General features: G+C 39.9%; 2 protein-coding genes across 3 annotated transcripts in view; one reads left to right on the top strand and one right to left on the bottom strand.

Moving 5' to 3' along the window:
- LOC148052276 (uncharacterized) overlaps positions 1–20,489 on the bottom strand; it is a 107,307-nt gene that overhangs the window by 46,646 nt on the left and 40,172 nt on the right. The window lies entirely within an intron of this gene.
- DRC11 (dynein regulatory complex subunit 11) overlaps positions 1–20,489 on the top strand; it is a 110,610-nt gene that overhangs the window by 57,030 nt on the left and 33,091 nt on the right. For both annotated transcript variants that reach the window (XM_087734100.1, XM_087734099.1), the window contains exons 8-11: positions 3,890–4,009; positions 8,705–8,780; positions 14,956–15,062; positions 15,271–15,366. In XM_087734100.1, the coding sequence (XP_087590226.1) occupies positions 3,890–4,009; positions 8,705–8,780; positions 14,956–15,062; positions 15,271–15,366 (399 nt within the window). The remainder of the gene's footprint in view (positions 1–3,889; positions 4,010–8,704; positions 8,781–14,955; positions 15,063–15,270; positions 15,367–20,489) is intronic.

Genomic DNA, 20,489 nt, shown 5'->3' with positions numbered 1-20,489 from the left:
CTGTTGGCTGAAGTCAGTAGTCTAGGTTGTATGCCTAAAGCCAGGCAGTATCAACAACCTCTTTTCACATCTACCACCCACGTTCCCTAAAAAACCTACACCAAGCAAAGCTAACAGATTTTTTATAAACGCATTCAGTGGAGACTAATGTTTTGAAGTGTTTGCCAGAAAACGAAGACAAGAGTGAGTTTAACCGGTGAGTTAAACTCCATTTGGGTGACATCTGCCAGATGGAAAAAAGACTAGAGCATTTATCAGTCATGGACTGAAATGCATGACTATTAAAGCCAACTGTAAGATTTTGCAAGATCCCATGAAGCTATGAAATCCCACTCAATGTTTTGAATTCATTCCTGCAAGAAACAGATCACTGGGATTGTTTTTAACAGCTTAAGCTTTGCTTGCAAGTGCACACCCAAAAGTAAAGAACGCCCAGAAACGCCTTGCCAGGAGAACACTATCTTATTAAAGGCTACACAAATGGGTTTGCCTGTGGGAGGGAACAAATCCAGAACACTGGCCCTCAGCTAGCTCGATGGGACAGAGTCCCAGGCCCACCATGATGAAAATAACATCTCCTCCAACTGACAGAAAATAATATCACCTTACAGAAATAATCAGCCTATAAAAGAGTTGTAATTAAATGTCCTCAAACTAGGGGGGCAGGATAGGGGTAAGCACATTTACAGCATGCCTCATGTTACATACAAGTGATGCAAATGGGCAGTCTGATGTTTGGCACACTACTCTGGGACACAGGCATGGCATCTCTTCCCATCTCAAACAGACCTGTTTTCTCGAAGAAACTTTTCTCTTGTCTTAGATTTCAAAGTAGCATCTTCCTGTAGAGTTAATACTCAGTACATTTTCTCTCCAGGAACGCTAGGCTATGCACGTATAAAATGTTTCTGTTCAAAATGGTTTTAGAGCCAGAATTACAAGGCTCTGAGGCTGTCCCTCACCTGCCGCAGCTAGAGAGGCAGAATTCCCAAACTGACTCCATCCCTGCATTTCATTTATGCCCACAACACTAATAAAGACAAGAAGCTCAAGTAAGGTCTTCTTTTGGGGGATGAGGGATGGGCTTATTCTTAAGGAAGAACATTTACCTCAAGTATCAGCTTGCCTGAGCCAACACCAAGCTTTCTATGGCTGAGGAACATAGAACATAGATGAGTCCTGCTGGCAGCTGGGAGTTTTCATATACTTGGCTCATAAACCAATATCACGCATTTCCGTTCGTAGGTCGCACTCTGTTTTGGTGCCTCTCTCTTTCCCAAAAAAGGGAATTTGCACTGCAAGAATTTGGAAACACACTTGAACTGATGTATGAATAGAAAAGTCAATTTGACTTTTGTGGGATGTCAGTTTACAGGAAAATGTCTTTTCAGCTTCAGAAGAAAACGTTACTGGAGAAGAGTCATCACTAGCATGACAGGAGTCCTACAGCAAGACTAGAAAAAAAGGAGACTAAAATTCGTCTGTTCTTACTGATGCACATTCTCTTCCCCAATATTAAGAGTTTTCTAAGTGCTTTTAGCATCATTTCAAAAGGAGGCAACGTAGCAAAGAAAAGGGCAGTCTAAAATAATTTAGGAAGACATCTGCTTTTATTTCCACTATAAAGTTTTCTCCAGGGGGAAAAAAATGGATTATAATGTGGGTGAATTGCTTAGTATCTCAAACTAACCTTTGTTTGCCCTTCCCTTTCTTTCCTCTTCTTTTGTCAGATTTTTCAGGCATCTTCTTGTAGCTGGAGGGAAAATTATTCTGTACAGAAGAGTACAAACCATTCAAGGTTAGATACACAGCCAGCTTCACCCCAGCTTCCAGTCCTCTGCAATTATGGAGCTGCTTAGAGCAGAGGTGAAAGCAGAGCTGGGAAGCTGCACTGAAGGAGTATAAAGGTGAAGGTGCATCTGACACAAAAAAGGAAAAATTATATTTGCTCTGTCATTCTCTTTTGGGAAGCAGAGAGTCACTTCAGAAAAGTCAGGCTCCGCATGCTGACGGCATTGCCAGCTGCATGGCTTTGGAGCATTTTACCCAAACTACTTGGCATCTCAGACTACATATATGTTGCCAAGGCATCCAGGAGAGAGACTGTACAGGTGTTATTTGGATGTACACAACCTGTGCCTGTAGTCACTGCACATGTTTCTAGGCTTGGCTTCTTGTGTTACTGTACATTTCACTCAGTGCTAACTGCAAGCACCATTTTTCTCTGTCCCCTATATGAGCAGTTAGTTCAAGACTTAGCACCATAGCTCATACCTCAGTTCTGAAAATAAGAAACAAACTTTTTTTTCCTGCCAGCTTACAAAACTGATGAAGGCAAGACAGAAGGATAAGGACAGTTCAACAATTCAGTCCCATTATAGCAGGTTCATGAGAACAGAAACTCTATATAACCCCTTTCAGTATCATTCATCTGTATAAAAACATGAAAGTAAATCATTCCAATCAGAGTCTGGATACACTTAAAATATCACCAATAGAACTCAAAAACACTGCTTAAAATTAAAACCTTTTGTCAATCACATGTGTGCTTATAGGTATTCTGCTGGATAACCCACCCCTGAGATGCTGGCAAAGATTACGGTTACCCTTTGGTAGGCAGTCAGAGGGCGGAGGTAGAGGTGGCAAGGTTGGATTTCTGGCAGGGTACTAGTGCTACAGTGAAGGATACACTTTGAGTAGCTCTGTTGGTTTTGGATACCACAGGCCTGCTGGGACACTAAAAACCTATTTTGAACTCTAGTCAATCTGTTAATCTATCCCAGGGAATGAAATGCTTCACTGCTTATCACCGCAAGATATGACTGAACGGTGCTTGGGGTTTAAATTACCATATTTAATTAAATGTAAGATACTGAAATGCTTGGGGAAATCCACTAATGAAATTTCACTGACTGCAAAGTATAGCCCTTTTAGTCATTCCCCTTCCACTGTCCAATCTTCAATGCATTAAAAAGCATTCTTCAGAAAACAAATATTTTTACTGTAACACGAAACGTCTTACAATTGAACATTTTTTATTTCCTACTCTTTTATGGTACTGCCAATATTAATGGTCCATTAATAAACTTCAATGGCCACAGATTTTCAGATTTACATTCATCAGTAAATGATCTTGGAAAAGAGCACAATGAAAGGCACCTGGGAACAAGAGAACACTAGAAGCAGCAAATTTCACCCTTCGCCTTTTTCAGATAAGAAAGTGTAAATGGCCAGGAACTAAAGTTATGGAAAATGATGTAGCTGTACCAAGCTATCAGCTGCTACTAGCTTGCAGGGATAAAGATGCTGGGCTATCCATGTATATCCGTCAGAGTTTGTCACACTATCTCCATCCAATCTCTCACTAGAACAATTTCAGTCTTTAGCCACATATTGAAATTAGACATGCCTCAGGGCAATCTCTCAAAATCCATCTCTGTAAAATCTATCTGCCTTAGAAACGCTAAGACAAATTCATAATCTGAGTCCAAGTCCAGAGGGAACTTTAAGTTGTATGTCATTAGGATATTGTGCTTCTGGGTGGTTTCAGGAATTGGTCTTACTCCATAAAAGCCCTCGTGGTTTGGGACATAGAAATCGCCTCTTTCCCAATGATATATTGGGATAGTCAGCACCTATGCTAAAGTTTGCAGGTGGGAGTGCCCTCAGCATAAATTAAAAGGACTCCTCCGTAACGGCCGGCCACTCTGGAATTCATAGAGGGCTACCAAGCAACATGTATTGGATATCGTGTTTCCCCAATATTGGAAAGCTGAAAGCGAGAGAGGAAAAATACACACTGGTTCATAACTCTTACAGCACATGTCTAACACACCTTGCACGTAAAAATATTTGATCAGCTCCTCACATTCCTTTCCGTCTCTTTCAGGTTGCTGCAGAACTGGCTGCCAAAAAGGAGATGGCTTTGCAGAAAAAAGCCCAAAAGGGGAAAAAAGAAGAAGGGAAGGAAAAAATGAAAGGAAAAAAACCACAGAAAACTGGAAAGAAAGTAAATCTTCCTTCAGTAAAAACAGTTAGTTTATGAAAACAGAGCCAAAGTCCAGCCTATTCAGCCATGTGTGGGCAGAGGCTATTAATTTACTTTAGACTGGTCACCAAGGCTTCAGGCTTGGGTTCAGAAGACAGAGAAACTGGCTGAGGCCAGTCCCTCTCAGCCTTTCAGTCACCCTGATGATTCTTAGGAACTGAATTTTACCTCTCATGTTTTAGGAATGGCCATTTGCATGGCCATGACTCAGCTCAGTAGGAAGAACTGATGTAGGTGCAGACTGCCAGAGACATAGATGAAGGGAAAAATACACTTTATGGCTTTGACATTGTTGCCAAGACAGTGTGCGTGTGTTCAAAGCACTGTTGCTTTTTCTTGTGCAGAAAACAAAATGGTGCCCAGCTTCCTAACCAAGCATTTCCACTTTTAGTGTTGGGTCCAGAGAAGTTAGCTACTGCCATCCTATCACACAAGAACTAGGAAACGAGAACCTTAGTCTCAGTCAGATCAGAGCTTCTAGTTCCCCTATAGCCCAGCTGTGTCTTTTGTCCTGCAAGCCAATATTTCGTAAGCCTGTAAATAGCACTCGTGCACTTTCAGTCCACATTCTTAGGGTATGAGCTCTTTTTTGCTTCAAGTCACAGTGGACACCACTTAATGCATGATATACTCCCTGAAATCTTTGATATACTAAGGTCTGGTTTCACAGAAGATATGCTTCCAAATTCTTTCAGGAGCAACTTCACTAAGGAAAACACCTGTGAAACAGTGCAGTGACCAGAGGACATCTTCAAAAGCAAACTATGCAACAAAAATTGTAGGCTTTTGCTGAAGCAGCAACTTTTGTTTCTCATTTACTTTATCGTATAAACAAAGTTGAAACGATATATATTTTTTTTAATAAGGGTCATTAATCTCTCACCAAGTATGTGGAGGAGAAGGGTGATTTTCTGGGGCAAAGCTTACTCTTCACTGCAAGTTTTACACAAATTAATTTTAAGTCCTAACCCTAGAAGAACCATATAACAAAAAAGGTGCTTTTCTTGGACAGCATCCATTAATCTGGCCAAAGCTCTCATAACAGCTAGCCAGGAACCTAAACTACATGAACTTAGGAAGCATCACTCTGTCTAGTTGGGAAGTAGATATCTAAGTGTTAGCTTGTAACTTAGTGTTTTTGACCAGCAAAGATGCTATTTGGGTCATACAAAACAGTTTGCGGGTTTTTGTTTTGTTTTGTTTTCCCCCTTTGTAAATGAAGATACACAGCAGGCTGAAGGCGCAGCGTACATAAATGTGTTTTCCAGGCTCTTTAAGCCTGATCTTGCATCACCAACTAGGAAGGGCAGTGGCTGCTCCTGTGCAAACAGGACATTTTTAAAGTTTTTCTTCAGGCAGTTGTTTGCCATCGGGGTGACACTGTCACAGGCTGCGGTATCACAGCATTAGGGAAGGCACAATGCTGTAAGCAAGGGAAGGTGATTACTAGGTGATTACTGGTACCACCTCATTGTATCTTAGTGGCAGAGCAGAGCCAACCTGGGGGAGCAACAGAGGAGAAAATGTAATGCCTGCAGACCTAAGCCAAATAATACTGATACCAAGATGTTTTGTTGTCCATAAGACTTCTGGTGACTTGTACTAGTGCCATGTTCAGCTCTGTGGGACCACTTCATGGTGTAACCCCTTAAATCAGCACCTACACTGCAGAATTCGATGGGAAAGATCAGATAAAAGTACATGTACAAAGGCAATAGCTTAGAAAAGCTTTTGAAATTAGAGACTTTAAAGACCATTATCATTCACAGTTATAGAACCCTGTAGCATCTCAGATGGACCAGTTCCTTTGGGGAGCATTCACGAGGGTGTCCTCTATTGGCTTTGCCCTTGTCCTCACTCCTTCCCAACTCAGCTGGCCCAGAACAAACGCTTGTGATGCCTCTGGTCTCACACAGGCAATGGAAAGGGCTGTTCCAGACACTTCAGTCTAAGTCAAAGTGGGACATTAATGTTCAGGCACACTGAAAATGCTAAATCCAACCCAAACTTATGAAACTGGATAGCAACTCACTCATCTGCTTAAAAACCTGACTTCCATAGGATAAATTTGATTCCTTGGGTTTTTTTGCACATTTCACTAGATAAGAACCAACAATACCAAAAATTAATCTCAATCCCCTCACAGCCTCCGCAAGGTTGTTTTGAAATGGGGTGAAATACCAATATAGAGCTTTGGGGCTTTATAACTTGATGTTGTTCTCATCTCCTCAGCCATCACAAGTTCTGTCAAGTAAAATTCTGAGCGATTATATCAGGTTCTCTATGGTTCATTGAGAAAGAACAAAGAGAACATTCTCTCCAAGGTTATAATACTGACAGAGGAAAAAAATAGTTTCTAAGACCAGTTGAGAAGTATTTGGAGAAGTTCTAACAGCAGGACTCTTATTAAAATCAGTATAGGCTATAAGTCATAGTGAGGCATGCAGAAAAAAGCCCTGCTCCTGACTTCAGTTCTTAAAGAAAACAAGAGTTTGATCCCAGAAGGAAATTTAAATATTTCTGTAAAGCCTGATAGCAATCTTTAAAAAGGCGTATTTGATATCAAAGTAACTTTGTTTTTTTTTTTTCTCTAAGGTGCTGATTTGATTTCACATTAGGCACCTAAGTAAAAAAAAAAACCTTCAGCACCGTATGATCCCTCTTTTCAATAGCAGAACACGTTAGACCAGTCTGGACTGCTTTGCCCAATAACATGCTGCAACCTGTCTGTCTCACCGAACATGAGCAAGGCTGTGCATCCCTAGATTTCATCCAGGAATGTTTAACGGTAGACACATTTTGTCCTTAGTGAAACCCATTAGCAAAATCTCCATAGCAAAAGTGCACAATGGAGTCAATTCAAAATTTTCTCTGCTGTTGAATGGGGATCACCTAGTGTGGGCTAGGCTTTGGAAAGCTTCAGAAGTATATTCAAACTGTTATTTCCATATCTCTGCTTAGATGGAAACGTATATTGTTGGTTCAAGGTGCCTTAGCACACTTAACACAGAACAAGCATGAAATCAATCAACTGAACATAGAAAAATACATCAACTGACTTCAAAGGAAAAGAAGTTCTTTATATTACATTGACTCTTACACTGTTAATAGAGGCAACAGGGAATACAGAACAGCATTCTGCAGCTGTCCTTTAGACTCACAGTGGTTTTGATTAAAATCAATGAAACTGACACAACAATATTATTTACATCAGTGTATAAAATCATTGAAGGTAGTAATTAAAATGATTTATTGGCTTATTTGTTACAATAAAAGAAACATTAATGTGTCCTATGCTATTAAGAGGCTAAAAATGAATAGCCCATTTTTAGGCTTTTCTGGGGTGGGGTGGAGTGGGGTTTTTTTGCTTTTTTTAAAATAGTTAGCAATTATCAGTATTTCCTCTTAGAACATCGTGATTTAATAATTTTCTATAAAATATCATGGGAGAATGTTAAAAGGAGTGTATTCTGCCTACTGCAAAAGAGCCAAGGACGAATCTCAAAATGCCACTCCCTGCAAAAATTGAGAATACATTAGAGTAACTGGGAATTTGAGCTCTGGGTGTCAAATCCTCAAACTATTGCTTATACTTTGCTCAAACAGTTCGTGATGTTTAATCAAGAAACTCCTGAATTTCTTTCAAATGTACCTACAGAGCTTAGGGTAGAAGGGATAAGTGTATTTAAGTTTTGCATGTCCTTCTGGGCCCAAACTTTAATTACAGTAATAGCACTTTAATTAAAAACAGATATTTAATTATTCATATGACCTGGCCACAACTGTATCTGCTGATAGCAGGTATGCAATGGCACCTAATTACAGGAGCATATTTAGGGTTTTGTTTTGTTTTGTTTTAGTTATTCCAGAACCTGCACTTTATATCTTACTCATAACCAGTGGATAGCAAACCCTGATAAAACTTGTGTTTTCTTGCACAAATCCACATTCACTTCCTCCCCAAACAGTGATTTAATTTCCCACTAATAACTATTACCTTATAACATTTTGAGGGCTTATGACTGATACAACGTGAAGAAGCTTTCATAATTTTCTGACAAGTTTTTCTGTCGGAAATACTGGTTCAATTAAATTGAACTATTTGGGGAACACGTCAATGTCATTTACTTTAGACAAGAAAACATCAAAATGTTTTGATAAAGTTGAAACAAAATATTTTGTTTTGCAAGATACACCAAGATCACTATTTTACTTTCTGATTACAGATTAAAATGAGGTTTCAACAGTTTTGAATTACCCACAATTTGGGAATTCCTTTCCAGGGGGAGGGAGCAGCCCTACAATAAGAGTAATTGAAAAAATAGCAAGGCAATTCCATTTACATGTTGCAAGTCTCCTACCTATATTACATGTTCAAATAAGACTAAGTTTAATTCTTGTGACCTCAATAGGTCAACAGATGAACAGACACCCCCTCTCTTCACTCAAGGGGATAAAACTTCCTTATAGCCTGCTAGGAAGATTTTCATTGATGAGACAACAGCGTCTTATTCCTCAAATTAAAGCAAATCTTTAAAAATCCAATTAAAATTACATTTTTTCATTTTTTTGAAAAATTCTTCAATTTCATTTTTTACAAAGTTTCTACATATTAATATTCTGATTTTTCTTTTCACACACACCCCCCCAATCTAGGAAGAAGAGGAGGGCTGGAAAATGGCTCCCAGTAATTTCCTTTCAATAATGGAGGAAGGAAACAGTCAATATAAAGGTCAGTAGAAAAAGATAACAATTACAGCTGGAATGTTCTTCTAATTCAGCTTAATCTGAATGTCATTCCTATAAGGTCAAACAGTGCAGCTGCCCAAACTATGGAACATTATAGAAATGAGGACATTAGATAAAAATGGTATTTAGGAAGGCAGTCTCTCAGTACCTCAAGTCTTCTTAGAAGTCTTTCAAAATCATGAAAATAATCATACAGGAAGGTACATTTCTGTATGAGTGAATGTGGCCAAACTAGATCCAGAGTGCTTTGATGTACACGCAGGGGCTTTCTTGGGGCAACAAAAATGACATCTGAATAGCAAATAATTCAAAAGCACTATACTGTAGGTCAGGCCTCAGCATCCATATTTTCATGTTCCTTTATCCTGTCTTCCTCTCATTCATGGAAAGTGTCCATGGATTCATTCACCTACACAGTCTACAGCTAATCGAATTATTTTTTATTACATGTTTTGATAGGAGGATCATCTTTTCCATCAAGGGCATGAGAAATGCCACTGGGCTATGAATATACTTGCTTCATTCAAAGTGTGTGCAACTTAACTCTAATAGCTAGGAAACTGGCTGGTTTTTCACTTTGAGAAAGCATCCAAAAGTAGGGGTTTTCAAATTTAAAAAACAGTTTTCATAAAAGGACATTTTGCTTTTTTCCATATCTTTTCTATCCTCTCCTCTACACTTGATGCTTTTGTCTGTCTCTTAAACATTTGTCTTCAGTGCGTGCCTTAGATACACAAGTGAGTTAGCAATGACTTGTGCTGGGCCTGGAAGTGAGCACAGAAGTCACGCACTTGTCTAAAATGGAAAGAATCACCTGCCCCGTGAACTGTAAGTGAACAGCACAATAGGACTCAAAAGGTGACAAGCCAAACTGAAGTCCTTGGTTGCAAAAGTGTGCCTCATCAAAGATTTCAGGAGTTATTTTTGCTATATTTCATGCAGATTCTATTCTCAAACAATTATTAAAAATTTACTTTCTGCTCCCCACTCTACAGAGTTAGTGGCTTACTAAAATGCCTCGTATGAAAAATGTCCATTATTCCCTCCTGTTGACAAATCACTTGCATCAGTTTTTCTCCCTGATTTGGGTTGGCCAGAGAGAAAGAAGCATACAACTTACTTGCTAAGTATACATCAGTACAGTTTTGCCTGACCTCTGACTTCTAACAATTAGGATTTTCTTACACATTATAAATCATAAGGCAATTTTATGGCTAAAGAGGAGTTCGTCCCGGACTCTACTCTTGAATGCTACATCAGAACCCCATTGAAGTCAGCAGGAGTTTTAGATAAGGATCAAATTCATCTATGCTTCTTTCCTTAACTGGCCAAGAACATTACTTGTGCTTTTCTATGCACTCAGGACAAAACGGCACTTTGCAACCCAAAACCAGCAATAGCAAGACCAGTGTTTCCCATCCAGCAAGTCCCAAGAGCAATGAAGGAGCAGTGTAGAGGCCCTGCCCGTTGCAAAGGAGCAAAAAGAGGGCAGTAGGATTTTGCATTGCTACATAGACTTGGCAATATGTTCATCCAGCACTCTGCTAATGAGTAGGTGATATAGTAGCTATGCTTTCCAGTGCTCCCACAGTCCTTCTTAGATCCCCTGCTGAGGCTTTGCAGTCAAACAGGCTTCAATACAATGCTGAACTGCAAATTCACAGGCTCCTTGTATTTGTGCAAATAACTCTTCTCCAGGTTGCAGAAAATGTTTGGCTGTAACCTTACACAGGGGCTTTAAACAGTGCTTCCCCACATGGCAGTGGATACCAGTGTTAGGAATAAAAACACCACAGAAGTCAATAGGTTAGTTTAATAGGAATAGAGACCCCCAGATTTCATAACTGTCTCATCTAATGACAAGTCAGGGAGGCTATGAGAGGACGGGGGACACATTGTCACCCAAACTGTATCTGAACACCAGTACTGCCATTCCTAACAAGATACCTGCTTTGAGCTCTGCGAGTATATAACATTTTGGGGTTACTCATGCTTCATTTTTGCATGAACTGGGGGTGTTGTGTTCCTGTATATCTCACAAGGCCTCCCAAGGGCAACTCAGCAGCCTATTAACTGTCTGTGGAGCCTCTGTTCCTATTCAGGCACCTGAATTGGATGCCTAAAGCCAGTCAGTGTGAGTGCCTCCGTCTCCCCATTATGCACTGGCAGGTACGCTACAATAATGTGCTCAGATAGCCAGGCACAGGCAGCATCCTTTTGCGGTAGATAAAGACTCCAGCCTGGCATTCCGAGTTAAACACCAATGCTCATCTCCAGCCCATCCCGCCAGAGCTGACAGCTACTCCCCTAGCTCTAAAGGCACATAAGAAGGAACCATTTTCTGCACAGAGCACAATCAGAAATCCTGAGTAGAAGCAGCTGTCTTGCAAACTTAAAAGAATAGCTGCAGTTCTGTCTTAGGCACAGTAAGAGTTACAGCTGTGTAGTTAAACATCAGTTTGTTTGGTTTTGGTTTTGTTTGTTGGTTTTTTTTTCCCACCTAGTGAACCAAGTCTATTCGACACCACATTTATTTTTAGTAAACAGCTGTTAATTCCTCCATGCAGCACAGTCCCCTGCCTCGTTCACAATCATTTAGTGCTTTTTATTGCAGGACACTCTTTATCACAATACTACCTGGTGGTTATTCAGAATAATTTTATTTTAAGCTGGCCATGGAATAAGGTTCCTTTTTTCAAGGCATCCAGAATCAAATCTAAAACAACTTCTGACCAGAACAGTGTAAGCAGTTTCTTGTATATTTAATTTTAGCCTGCTTTCATTTCAGTATCAGAATTGTTTAGGGAAGGAAAAAAAAAAAAAAAAAAAAAGTTTTGAGTGTGGTCTTTCTACACTGGGAACTTTTTTCTATTCTTATGTAGAAATAGCTCAGTTACTGTCACAATTCGCACAGAAGTTCAAATTTATTAGTGCAAAAATCTCAAAAACATCATTGAAGTAAGGGAGCTTGATTAAGAAAGGTTTATATCAGATGCCTACAATAGAATCATTTAAAGACCCTTATGAGTGTGTAAAGTTGATCTAAATGATAGCTGACCAAATAACAAACATTTTTGTTTTGTCACACACCACCACCACCCCCAGCACTTACAATTAAGAAAGTCTTCCCATCCCTGGGAAGCAACTGGTTGCTTTTCAGTTACAGATTTTTCCACCTCAATTTTTTCCCCCCTCTACCAAGCTAGAACTATAACCTAAACTTCACTGGAATTCATGAAGACTTTTATTCTTCTAGAACTGTATTTGGCTGTTTTGCTAGTTGCTAACTACCTTTGCCAAGCCCTATCTAAAACACTTATTTTATATACTGTTGTTGGAAACAGCCAGTTTTTGTGTAACGTCTACTTTTACACTGGAATAGCACGAGTTTCTGTAGAGCAAACGTAAGCAGTCTGAATCATTACCTCTGTCTTCCTGGGTTTTATTTTTGCAATACCTTGTGCTGTGAGGCAGCAAGGTGCTATTTCCCCTGTTATACAGACAGACAGTTGATATTTGACTTGTTTGGTGTTGCAGAGGATATTTGAGTTCAACCCAAATACCCCATGGCCCAAACTTTTAAGGTGTGGTGATACAGTGTATTTTTAACCAGGCATCAAAAGATTCAAATCCTTTTGTCAGGAGGTTGAAAATAGTAATTTTAAGAAAAGCTTCAGGCTTCTGATAAATATATTTCAATTATTAGTCACAAGCTGTTCTCTGAAATTCAGGGATATTTGAACTACCTACTAGTCTGCAGAGTGAAAACTAATACTGCTGAGATGGTGATGTTAGCAGTCATGTTAGTGGACTGAGCTGTCTTTTGAGTCCTGAGCTAGAGAGGTATGCATATAAAATAATCCAAAGATAAGTATGAACTATTTTAGAAGAGGTGATCTAAATTGCACTGCAAACACACATGCAAAAATAGCTACTGTAGCTGATGACCCTGTCTGTAACAAAATACGAGGCTCTTTTGACCAGCCAGTGAAAACACATCATCCTTAGCCTCCTGACCTTACTTTAAAAATAACTTTGAAAGATTTTGTTGATCTATAAAAGAACAACATAGCATCTAACACCTATGAGTTATTGATGTCTTTTCCAAAATTAGGGACCTTTAACCTAGTGGCTAATATAGCACTCTGATATTACCTGGCAAGTTTTCAAAGGCAGCTGCCTAAGCTGTGGGGACTGTCACTGGTTTGCCTGCAATGGATATTAACCACTAATCAATTTACAAAATGACAATAAACAATTATGAAAAAAAACAGAATAAAAATTTATGGATCACTCTATGAAAAAATAAATATCTAAAACCTAGTACTCCTGTGAAAACATAGCACTTGCAACCTGTTGACCCAGTCAGGAAAATGTTTTAAAATTCATATAATTCCCATGTAATATCCCCTCTTTCCCCAAGGCTGAAATTCCAGGCTGGTAACCCTGGAGGAGGTACCTTGTAACTAGGGCAAATCAGCTTTCCCTCTTGAAATACTACGTGACATCTGTCATGCCATCTGATGACCCACAAGTAATTTAAAGAAATTAGTGTCTATACCTTTGAGTTTCTTTCCTCATCACCAAAAAATCCACTGTCCTTCTCCATCTCTACCATTTTCAGTTATGAAATTAAGACTACTCACCTGCAAAAACTATTCCCTATGTGTAAAGCCACAAATACTCTGCACGTAATTGGACTCTTAAAATTCGTAGGGTATGGAAATAGCAGCCAGTATTATATTAACTGGACTAAAACTTGAACGATCTCCTGTGGGTACTGTGAAAACCTTCCTGACTTTATAGTGCCTTAGAAACGGCAGTGGGTACAGGAAAGAGTACCCTGTACAAAACAGATTATAAAGGAGCCGATGTCTTAAAGTAGAAAGCTGTCATTTTAAGTTATCTGGAAATTGAGTTAGCACATACTGCTGGAGATTAGCTGTCATTTATAAAAAATACTATCAGGGCTTAAAATGCAAGTAAGTGAAAGATATTAATTGTCCTCCTTTAAATTAGCTCCAAAAATGCAGAAAGAAGAGAGGTGTTTCTGTTAAAAAAAACAAGTTCCTTTTGCTAATAGTGGAGAATTCAGATATGCACTGAGCTTGCCAGACTTCCTTTAGTTTTCTTTCTAAAGAGCAAATAGCAGTTTACCTCAACAAAAATGAAGAGCTGCACCTCAGGATCATTAGCTACTTTATCATAAACAGGGGGTTTTCTTGATTATCAGTTTGCACAAGCTTGCTTTCTTCCTGGAGTTTCGTCTTGTTATTACTTATCCTTTGCGCAACACTAAGAAATGAAGGTGCTGTATCAGGTGGGCCTTGTCTCTTTTTGGAAAAGGCTTCAACTGCCTCTCAATTACTGCATCAAGCTTAAAACTCACCAGACAGAGTTAAAACTCTGTGTGGCTGTACATCACTTGTGGGTTGGATGCAGGTTATTGCTCTGTCAGACTCACTTGTCCCCTCACACTCCCATTTACATGTTCTCTGTGCAGGCTTTTATGCATATTCCAGTACTCCTGGCCCATATTTCAGCCTCATATGAATTACTGCAAAGGCTAACTTGCAAGGTTGCAGCAGCTTTAACGTAGCATTAGGTAACTGAGCAGGAGAGAACAAGGAAAACTTCCTGGTTTAAATTAAACACCTTCCTTTAGTCCCCAAGCCTGTTACGCCAGCCAAGGGACATGCATAGAGAGCACACTCCTCAGGACAGGAGTCATCTTTGTGACTTCTTCATGGTAAAGACTTAAGCACGATGTGGTTAAGCAGAAAGGAAAAGAATGCCAACATTGGGCCGTGATATGGTTCGGCTGATACTGTACTACCTGCTCTTGAAGATGAACAACACTCCAAGCATTCAGCTTTACAACCAGAAAGTGACAACCTCCATATCCCATTATCCTCCTGAAATCTGATACCAATTTACAGCCCAAGGCAAAAAAAAAAAAAAAAGTTAACCTCAAGATTTACAGATCCTAACACAACAGGGCTCTGAACTTGGTAAGGGTCCCTAGAGTCCGTTACTTTCATAGGCTAATAATTTAATAAAAGCTGCCTACAACTACCTATTTTTTGCCTCCAGCAGCAGTTGAAGAAACCAATGGCTTCTGTAACTTTTTTCGCCTTTTTCTTTCTTTTGGATAATAGCCGTTTGGCAGAACAGAGACGAGGGATGGGATTTTCTCCAGGATCATGACCCAGAGCTGATCAAAGAAGAGAAACGGGAAGAAGTGGAGGAAGAGATCAGAGTGCAGGTGTGCTTACAATAGTAAGAGGACCATAATAATGTGCATTGCCTGTGTATATTTCTCTACAGCTGTAAGAACTGGCCCTGGCATAGACCTTACCTCCTTCCAGTGTCCCTACTATCTGTTCTTTAACACTTGTTTAGCTGAACATTTGTCTGAGGTGTGGTGGCAGAACAGAAGACTTAGAAAGATTCAACTGTGTTTGTCTGAATAGGTTGATGAATTGATGCAACAGAAACTGGAGAATCTCAAACTGGCTGTGGATGGAGAGAAGAGTAACAAACAGAAAAAAGGAAGGAAAAGTGAAAAGGTAAGAGCAACCAGTTGTGAGAATTCAGGGTAAATATCAGTTCTCTGCCCAAATATTGTGGTATTCAGTGCAAACCCTAGTCTCACAGATGCCAATATCAAAACATCTAATTTAAACATTTACTGAATCTTAGGTCAGAAGCATTTAAAATTCTACTCGCCTGTGGCTTTTTTCAGGGCCTTTTCCTTTAGCTATTATTATTCCTTAACCTTTATAAATACTACCTAGGACAAGTTGAACTATTCCAGAGATAAATCATTACAATATAGAACAGATTTTCAAGATGGATACACATCCTTTTGAAATCCTCTGTTCCAGTCAAACAGGAAAATACAAGCAGTCCTTCTCTTTAAGGTGACAGGTTCAGATCAATACAGTCTTCCATGAAAGGCATGGATCTGGGTGCCAGTAAGTTTTCCAGCTACTGGCTGTTTTTCTTCTAAATGAGGACTGGTTAATGTGTTTCAAAACTGTACACCAAAAAAAAAATTCACTTTGAATGTCTTGGTGTAACCTTTCATTTATCTGTAACAGCACATAGATCTCATACAGCCAGGTACACATTGTTAAACTATGGCACTACTTACTGTTGAAGGGTTTGGGAACTCACAATTAAGCCAAGTTCATTTAAGCATATAAAACAGGTTAAACACGTATATTATTTTATTGTGTGTTACCCACTGAAACACAGCACGCATCATGTTCACATCTAGTTTCACAGTATTACCATATACAGAATTCCACATCTCACGGTTCCCTGAATTCCTTACCCAAGCATTTAAACTATAGATCATGTCAGTGCAAAATAACTCAAAGCTTACAGACCCTACCATTCAATCAGCAGATCCACTTAAAATCCTCAGGGCAAATAGCCAACTCTAATCTCATGTTGTATTTCATTTCTATAATTCCTTTAGCATGCAAATACTTGCTGTTGCAGTACTTCTACTCAAATTATCTTTAAAAATGCTCTTTCACCTGACAAAGGTGCAGGGGCAATTTAATAATGCAAGACCGGGAGCGACTCTGAAAACTGATACCAATTGGATTCCTAAATCTGTTTCAAAAATAGGGAGGCTTAAGATACACAGACAAAACATTGCAGCAATCTTCCTAAAGTTGTCATGGGCAGATGCATTTAGATCAGCTGGCCAAAACTGCTTCAAAATGTCACATTGGAGTTATAAATCTTTATGTTAGGGTTGGTTTTTCTCCTTCAATATAGTGTTGGAATGGGTTTGGGTGGGGGAGGTTATTTAACTTTTGTTTTCCCAGGTTGTGCCAGTAGCCTGAGAGAATGAGGGAGGGGAGAAGAGGAGAAAGAAGTACTAATTAAATAATACTAAATATTTTCTTGGGAAAAAAAAAAAATCAGTTCTATTTTAGGGATGGGGTATGGAAAGAGGCATCCAGTTTTAGTCAAAACACATCTTCCCTGTGCAAAACTACCTGAAATGTCCAATTGGCATTGGCAAAGGCTTTTTCTAATTAGTATTTGCATAAATATCTCTGTCCATAAACCAACACAGTGTGTGCATACCTGTGCACATAGACTTCAGATCTGCTTTATGAAAATCTGGCCTATATAACAAGAATAATACGAGCTGGAAAGTTTTGGAAGCAGCGCATTAATTTGTTATTCAGCAAAAATTCTCTAGTTTTTCAAGGCGTGTGTTACCACATTCTGAGTCCCATGCATCTCCCCCACAACTATGCAATGTGAAATAACAGCGGGTTTGGATTCTCACTGTAGCCATGAACATGTCTGGAGCACTATGTAAAACATTTTTTTTCTCCCAAAGGGGATATTCTGCAAAGAAAAGCGTTCTCAGGAGGATTCAACATTCTTCAGAGAATACAAATCTTTTTCTGCGCTCTGTCAGTGGGGGATGGGCAGCAAGTGTCATTTCTTTAAGTAAATTCTTAAAAGTGGAGTTTTCTGTCTAGGGGTGGTTACCCCAAATTCGTGGTGCCACGTTTGGCCATCCCCTCTGTTGTAAGAAGGGATTTCTTCTACTTTCTTTGCAGGAAGACACCACAGTAGGACTAGGGCTTTTTTTGTTGTCAGGGAACAGTCGCTACCCAGGGGTGTACAGGATAGATGTCCTCCGCCTTTTCAAGCACACCTTAGGATAAATAGTTTACAACTTTAAAAGATTCTGACAAGTCCATGTTAAAAAAAAAAAAAATCTGCCTGATCCACAGGAAATAATTTGAGTTTGAAATCCTGTTTGCAAGTCCCTTTTGTGGGGAATTCAGCAAGGGTATTTTGGAACTGGACTCTAAAGGGAAAGCATAAGGAAGCTAGCTGCTCCATCCCAATCAGTGTTTCAGATGGCTCAGGTCTTAGATAAACAAAATTTAAGAACTCCAGGCATATGTGTAGGCCACTCCTTTATTTCCATGCACTGTACTTTCTAGGCTAAACTTTGTCACTGGCTCCCAAACCTTCAAACACCACTTAATACTAAAAGCTGACACATAACCCTATCAAGAATTGCTCTTACTGCCCTGAGATAAAAAGCCCATTTGCCACCTTTGTGGAAGAATCACTTTGGGTGGAAGGACAAATTGCTTTTCTCATTACAAATGGGTCTCCAGACCATTAAGCTGGTCTGGAAATACCTAAATGAATTAGATTGCACCTAGTATGCAACAAGCCACACCGCTGTCATTTGAGGCACAGATCTTATATGACTGTATCTATGTGGGAAGCATCTCACCCCACAGACTGTCCCACTATTATTTGTCCCTACAGTCCAGCACTGATAGTGTATAGAGCACAAATGTCCTTGTTAAGAAACACACTATGCTGGACTCTGATTGCTCCAGATAGCTCCTGATCTGATGACTGTCACAGAAGATGGGATGAGGATACAACAGGAAAAAAGGAACGTGGTTCAGCTCTGCTACAAATAGCATTTGTCTTCACTATGCACAGTGGCAGCTTGTCATCTGCCCAGCCACATTTCAGCAAGCTGGGATTGTAAACACCTGTGTAAAGGCAGGCTGAGGAAAGATTTGAAGGGAGATCGCCTCCTAGTGAAGAATATGGCATTGATGTCTAGGAATGCTGTCAAAGAAATGTCAGAAGGTCCAAGTCTCCACCCAGCCTAGCTAGAGGAGCCTGTTATAAAGCACCTGAAGTGAAAGAGAAAGGGCTGGCATTTTCCAAAGTAATTAATTTCTAAAAAGTTGGTGGCATCCTCATGCCAGCGCAAACTTTTCTTAGTGAAATGTTGTTCTTCCGAGTCCACCCCTTTCTGCTGACAACCCAAGCTTCTGATTTGGATGGCGCAGCACAACCCATCAGCTTTACAAGTGTTTCTTCTAGATGTATGTCATGTACCCAACCATGGTACCCACAGAGCTGAGCACCCAAGGGTATTTCTGTTGGGAATCTGCAAATACACCACTGCAGAACTGGCTTCGCACCCAAAGTAAGAGCTGACAGATGAGCTCAGCAATTACTGACCTGGAAGTTACATCTGAGTGCTTATCAGAGTGCTTTTTATCAAGCCTATTGTGCTGCTTTTCCTGCTCTGCTCCCCTAAGGATTTGCTTCCAATCCAACTGCAGGTAAAGCAACCCATTGTAAGTGAACACACCCAGGCATACACAAAAGGAATTGCCAGAATTCAGAAAAAACAGAAAAAGGAGACATGGGAACCTAAGTGTGTAAAAGTTGCTTCGGAGGCCTTGCTACCATCTCAACCCAGCTTTGGATACCCCTTTTTGATGCAGCCAGGCAGAAGCAAAGAAAACCACAAGAGGTTAACTATAGCAATGGCTGTGACAAGAATATTGACTTCAGTCTAAAGACTTGATAAGAGCAAAGCCATAGCAAATAAGGCCAGAAGACAGGCTGGGTCAGAATTGAGGAAAGGCTAGGTGTGAGGACAGTGATTTACAGTCCCTGTTGGATTTTCTGTAGCTGATGGAGATTAGCACCCAGAGCTCTCAGCCAGCTGCAGGGGCTGTAACCTCTTTGGATGCTGTAGCTAAATCCAACAGGGACCACAAATCAGAGCCCCTTGTTTAGCAAGGGCTTAATAATCAGTGGGAACATCTTTGTCTAAGGACTTTTTCAGTACAAGTGTCAGAAGCTGCTCTCTATATCTTGGCATTGCCAGAAAAGACTCGTCAATCCAGAGCAGATGCACACAGAGTGCAAATCTGCACTTGCTCAGCCTCCCTTCCAAGCACCACACATGATGTAAGGAATCTACTCAAATACTTCATAGCCAGCTGCTTATACTCTGTCATTTCCCTTAAACCACAGGAGTACTTTCCTCTTGTTACTTCTCCACATACTCGGTGGCAGTAGCTGCAGACAGCTGACGGCAGCAGGACTTGTATGATCACAGCCAAAGGGTGACACAGATCCAGCAGTTCCAATGTGGCACAGTCCCCTCAATGCGACATTTTGGCTACCCTCTCCCTTCTGGTGCCAGAGACACTCTGCTCTGGAATCTGGTCTGAAATCGTCTGTGTTTGCTTGTAGCAACCTTTGAGCTATTCAAAATATTTTCAGGAGCCCACACAGTAAGACAAGATACCACACTGAGCACAGAATACAATCTTCTGTCATCTGCCAACTAATAACTAATGCAGTTCACTACATGTGACTTACCAAAGCAGAAAATAACCGAGTAAATGGATGGCTACACAGAAGCTAGACTGACATTTCAGAGATAGAAACAAGGAGATTTCCATTATAAATGATGAGCATGTTCACATTCATTAAACATTATCATTTTCTAAATAAAAGCAGTTCCCAATAAGACATTTTGGAGGACAGCCATTGTCTACAATTCATATTTCCCCTTATTGCATCTCAGCGTTTGCCAAATTTCCCATAAATGCTGATGTTAATTAGGAAAACACATTTTTCCCCTGCATAGTTCATTTTTGTTTTGCTCTTGAGTTACTTGATTGGTGAAGCTGCCTTGAGGACAATACCAGTTGGCCAATAAATTCAACATATGCTTAGTGTCTTTGAATAGGTAGAAATGAGCTTTTCTTCCCAGTCAGACCCCATGATATGCAATTTCTAGCTTGTTGGAAGAAAGGTTAAAGAGACAAAGCTGGAGGAACACCAGAAATAAACCGCTGACAGTCTC

The sequence above is a fragment of the Nipponia nippon genome, unplaced genomic scaffold (genome assembly GCF_047370975.1).
Source record: "Nipponia nippon isolate SJK-2023a ecotype South Korea unplaced genomic scaffold, ASM4737097v1 scaffold_5, whole genome shotgun sequence".
NCBI classification, from domain to species: domain Eukaryota; kingdom Metazoa; phylum Chordata; class Aves; order Pelecaniformes; family Threskiornithidae; genus Nipponia; species Nipponia nippon.
This window is presented reverse-complemented; position numbering and strand designations above follow the sequence as displayed.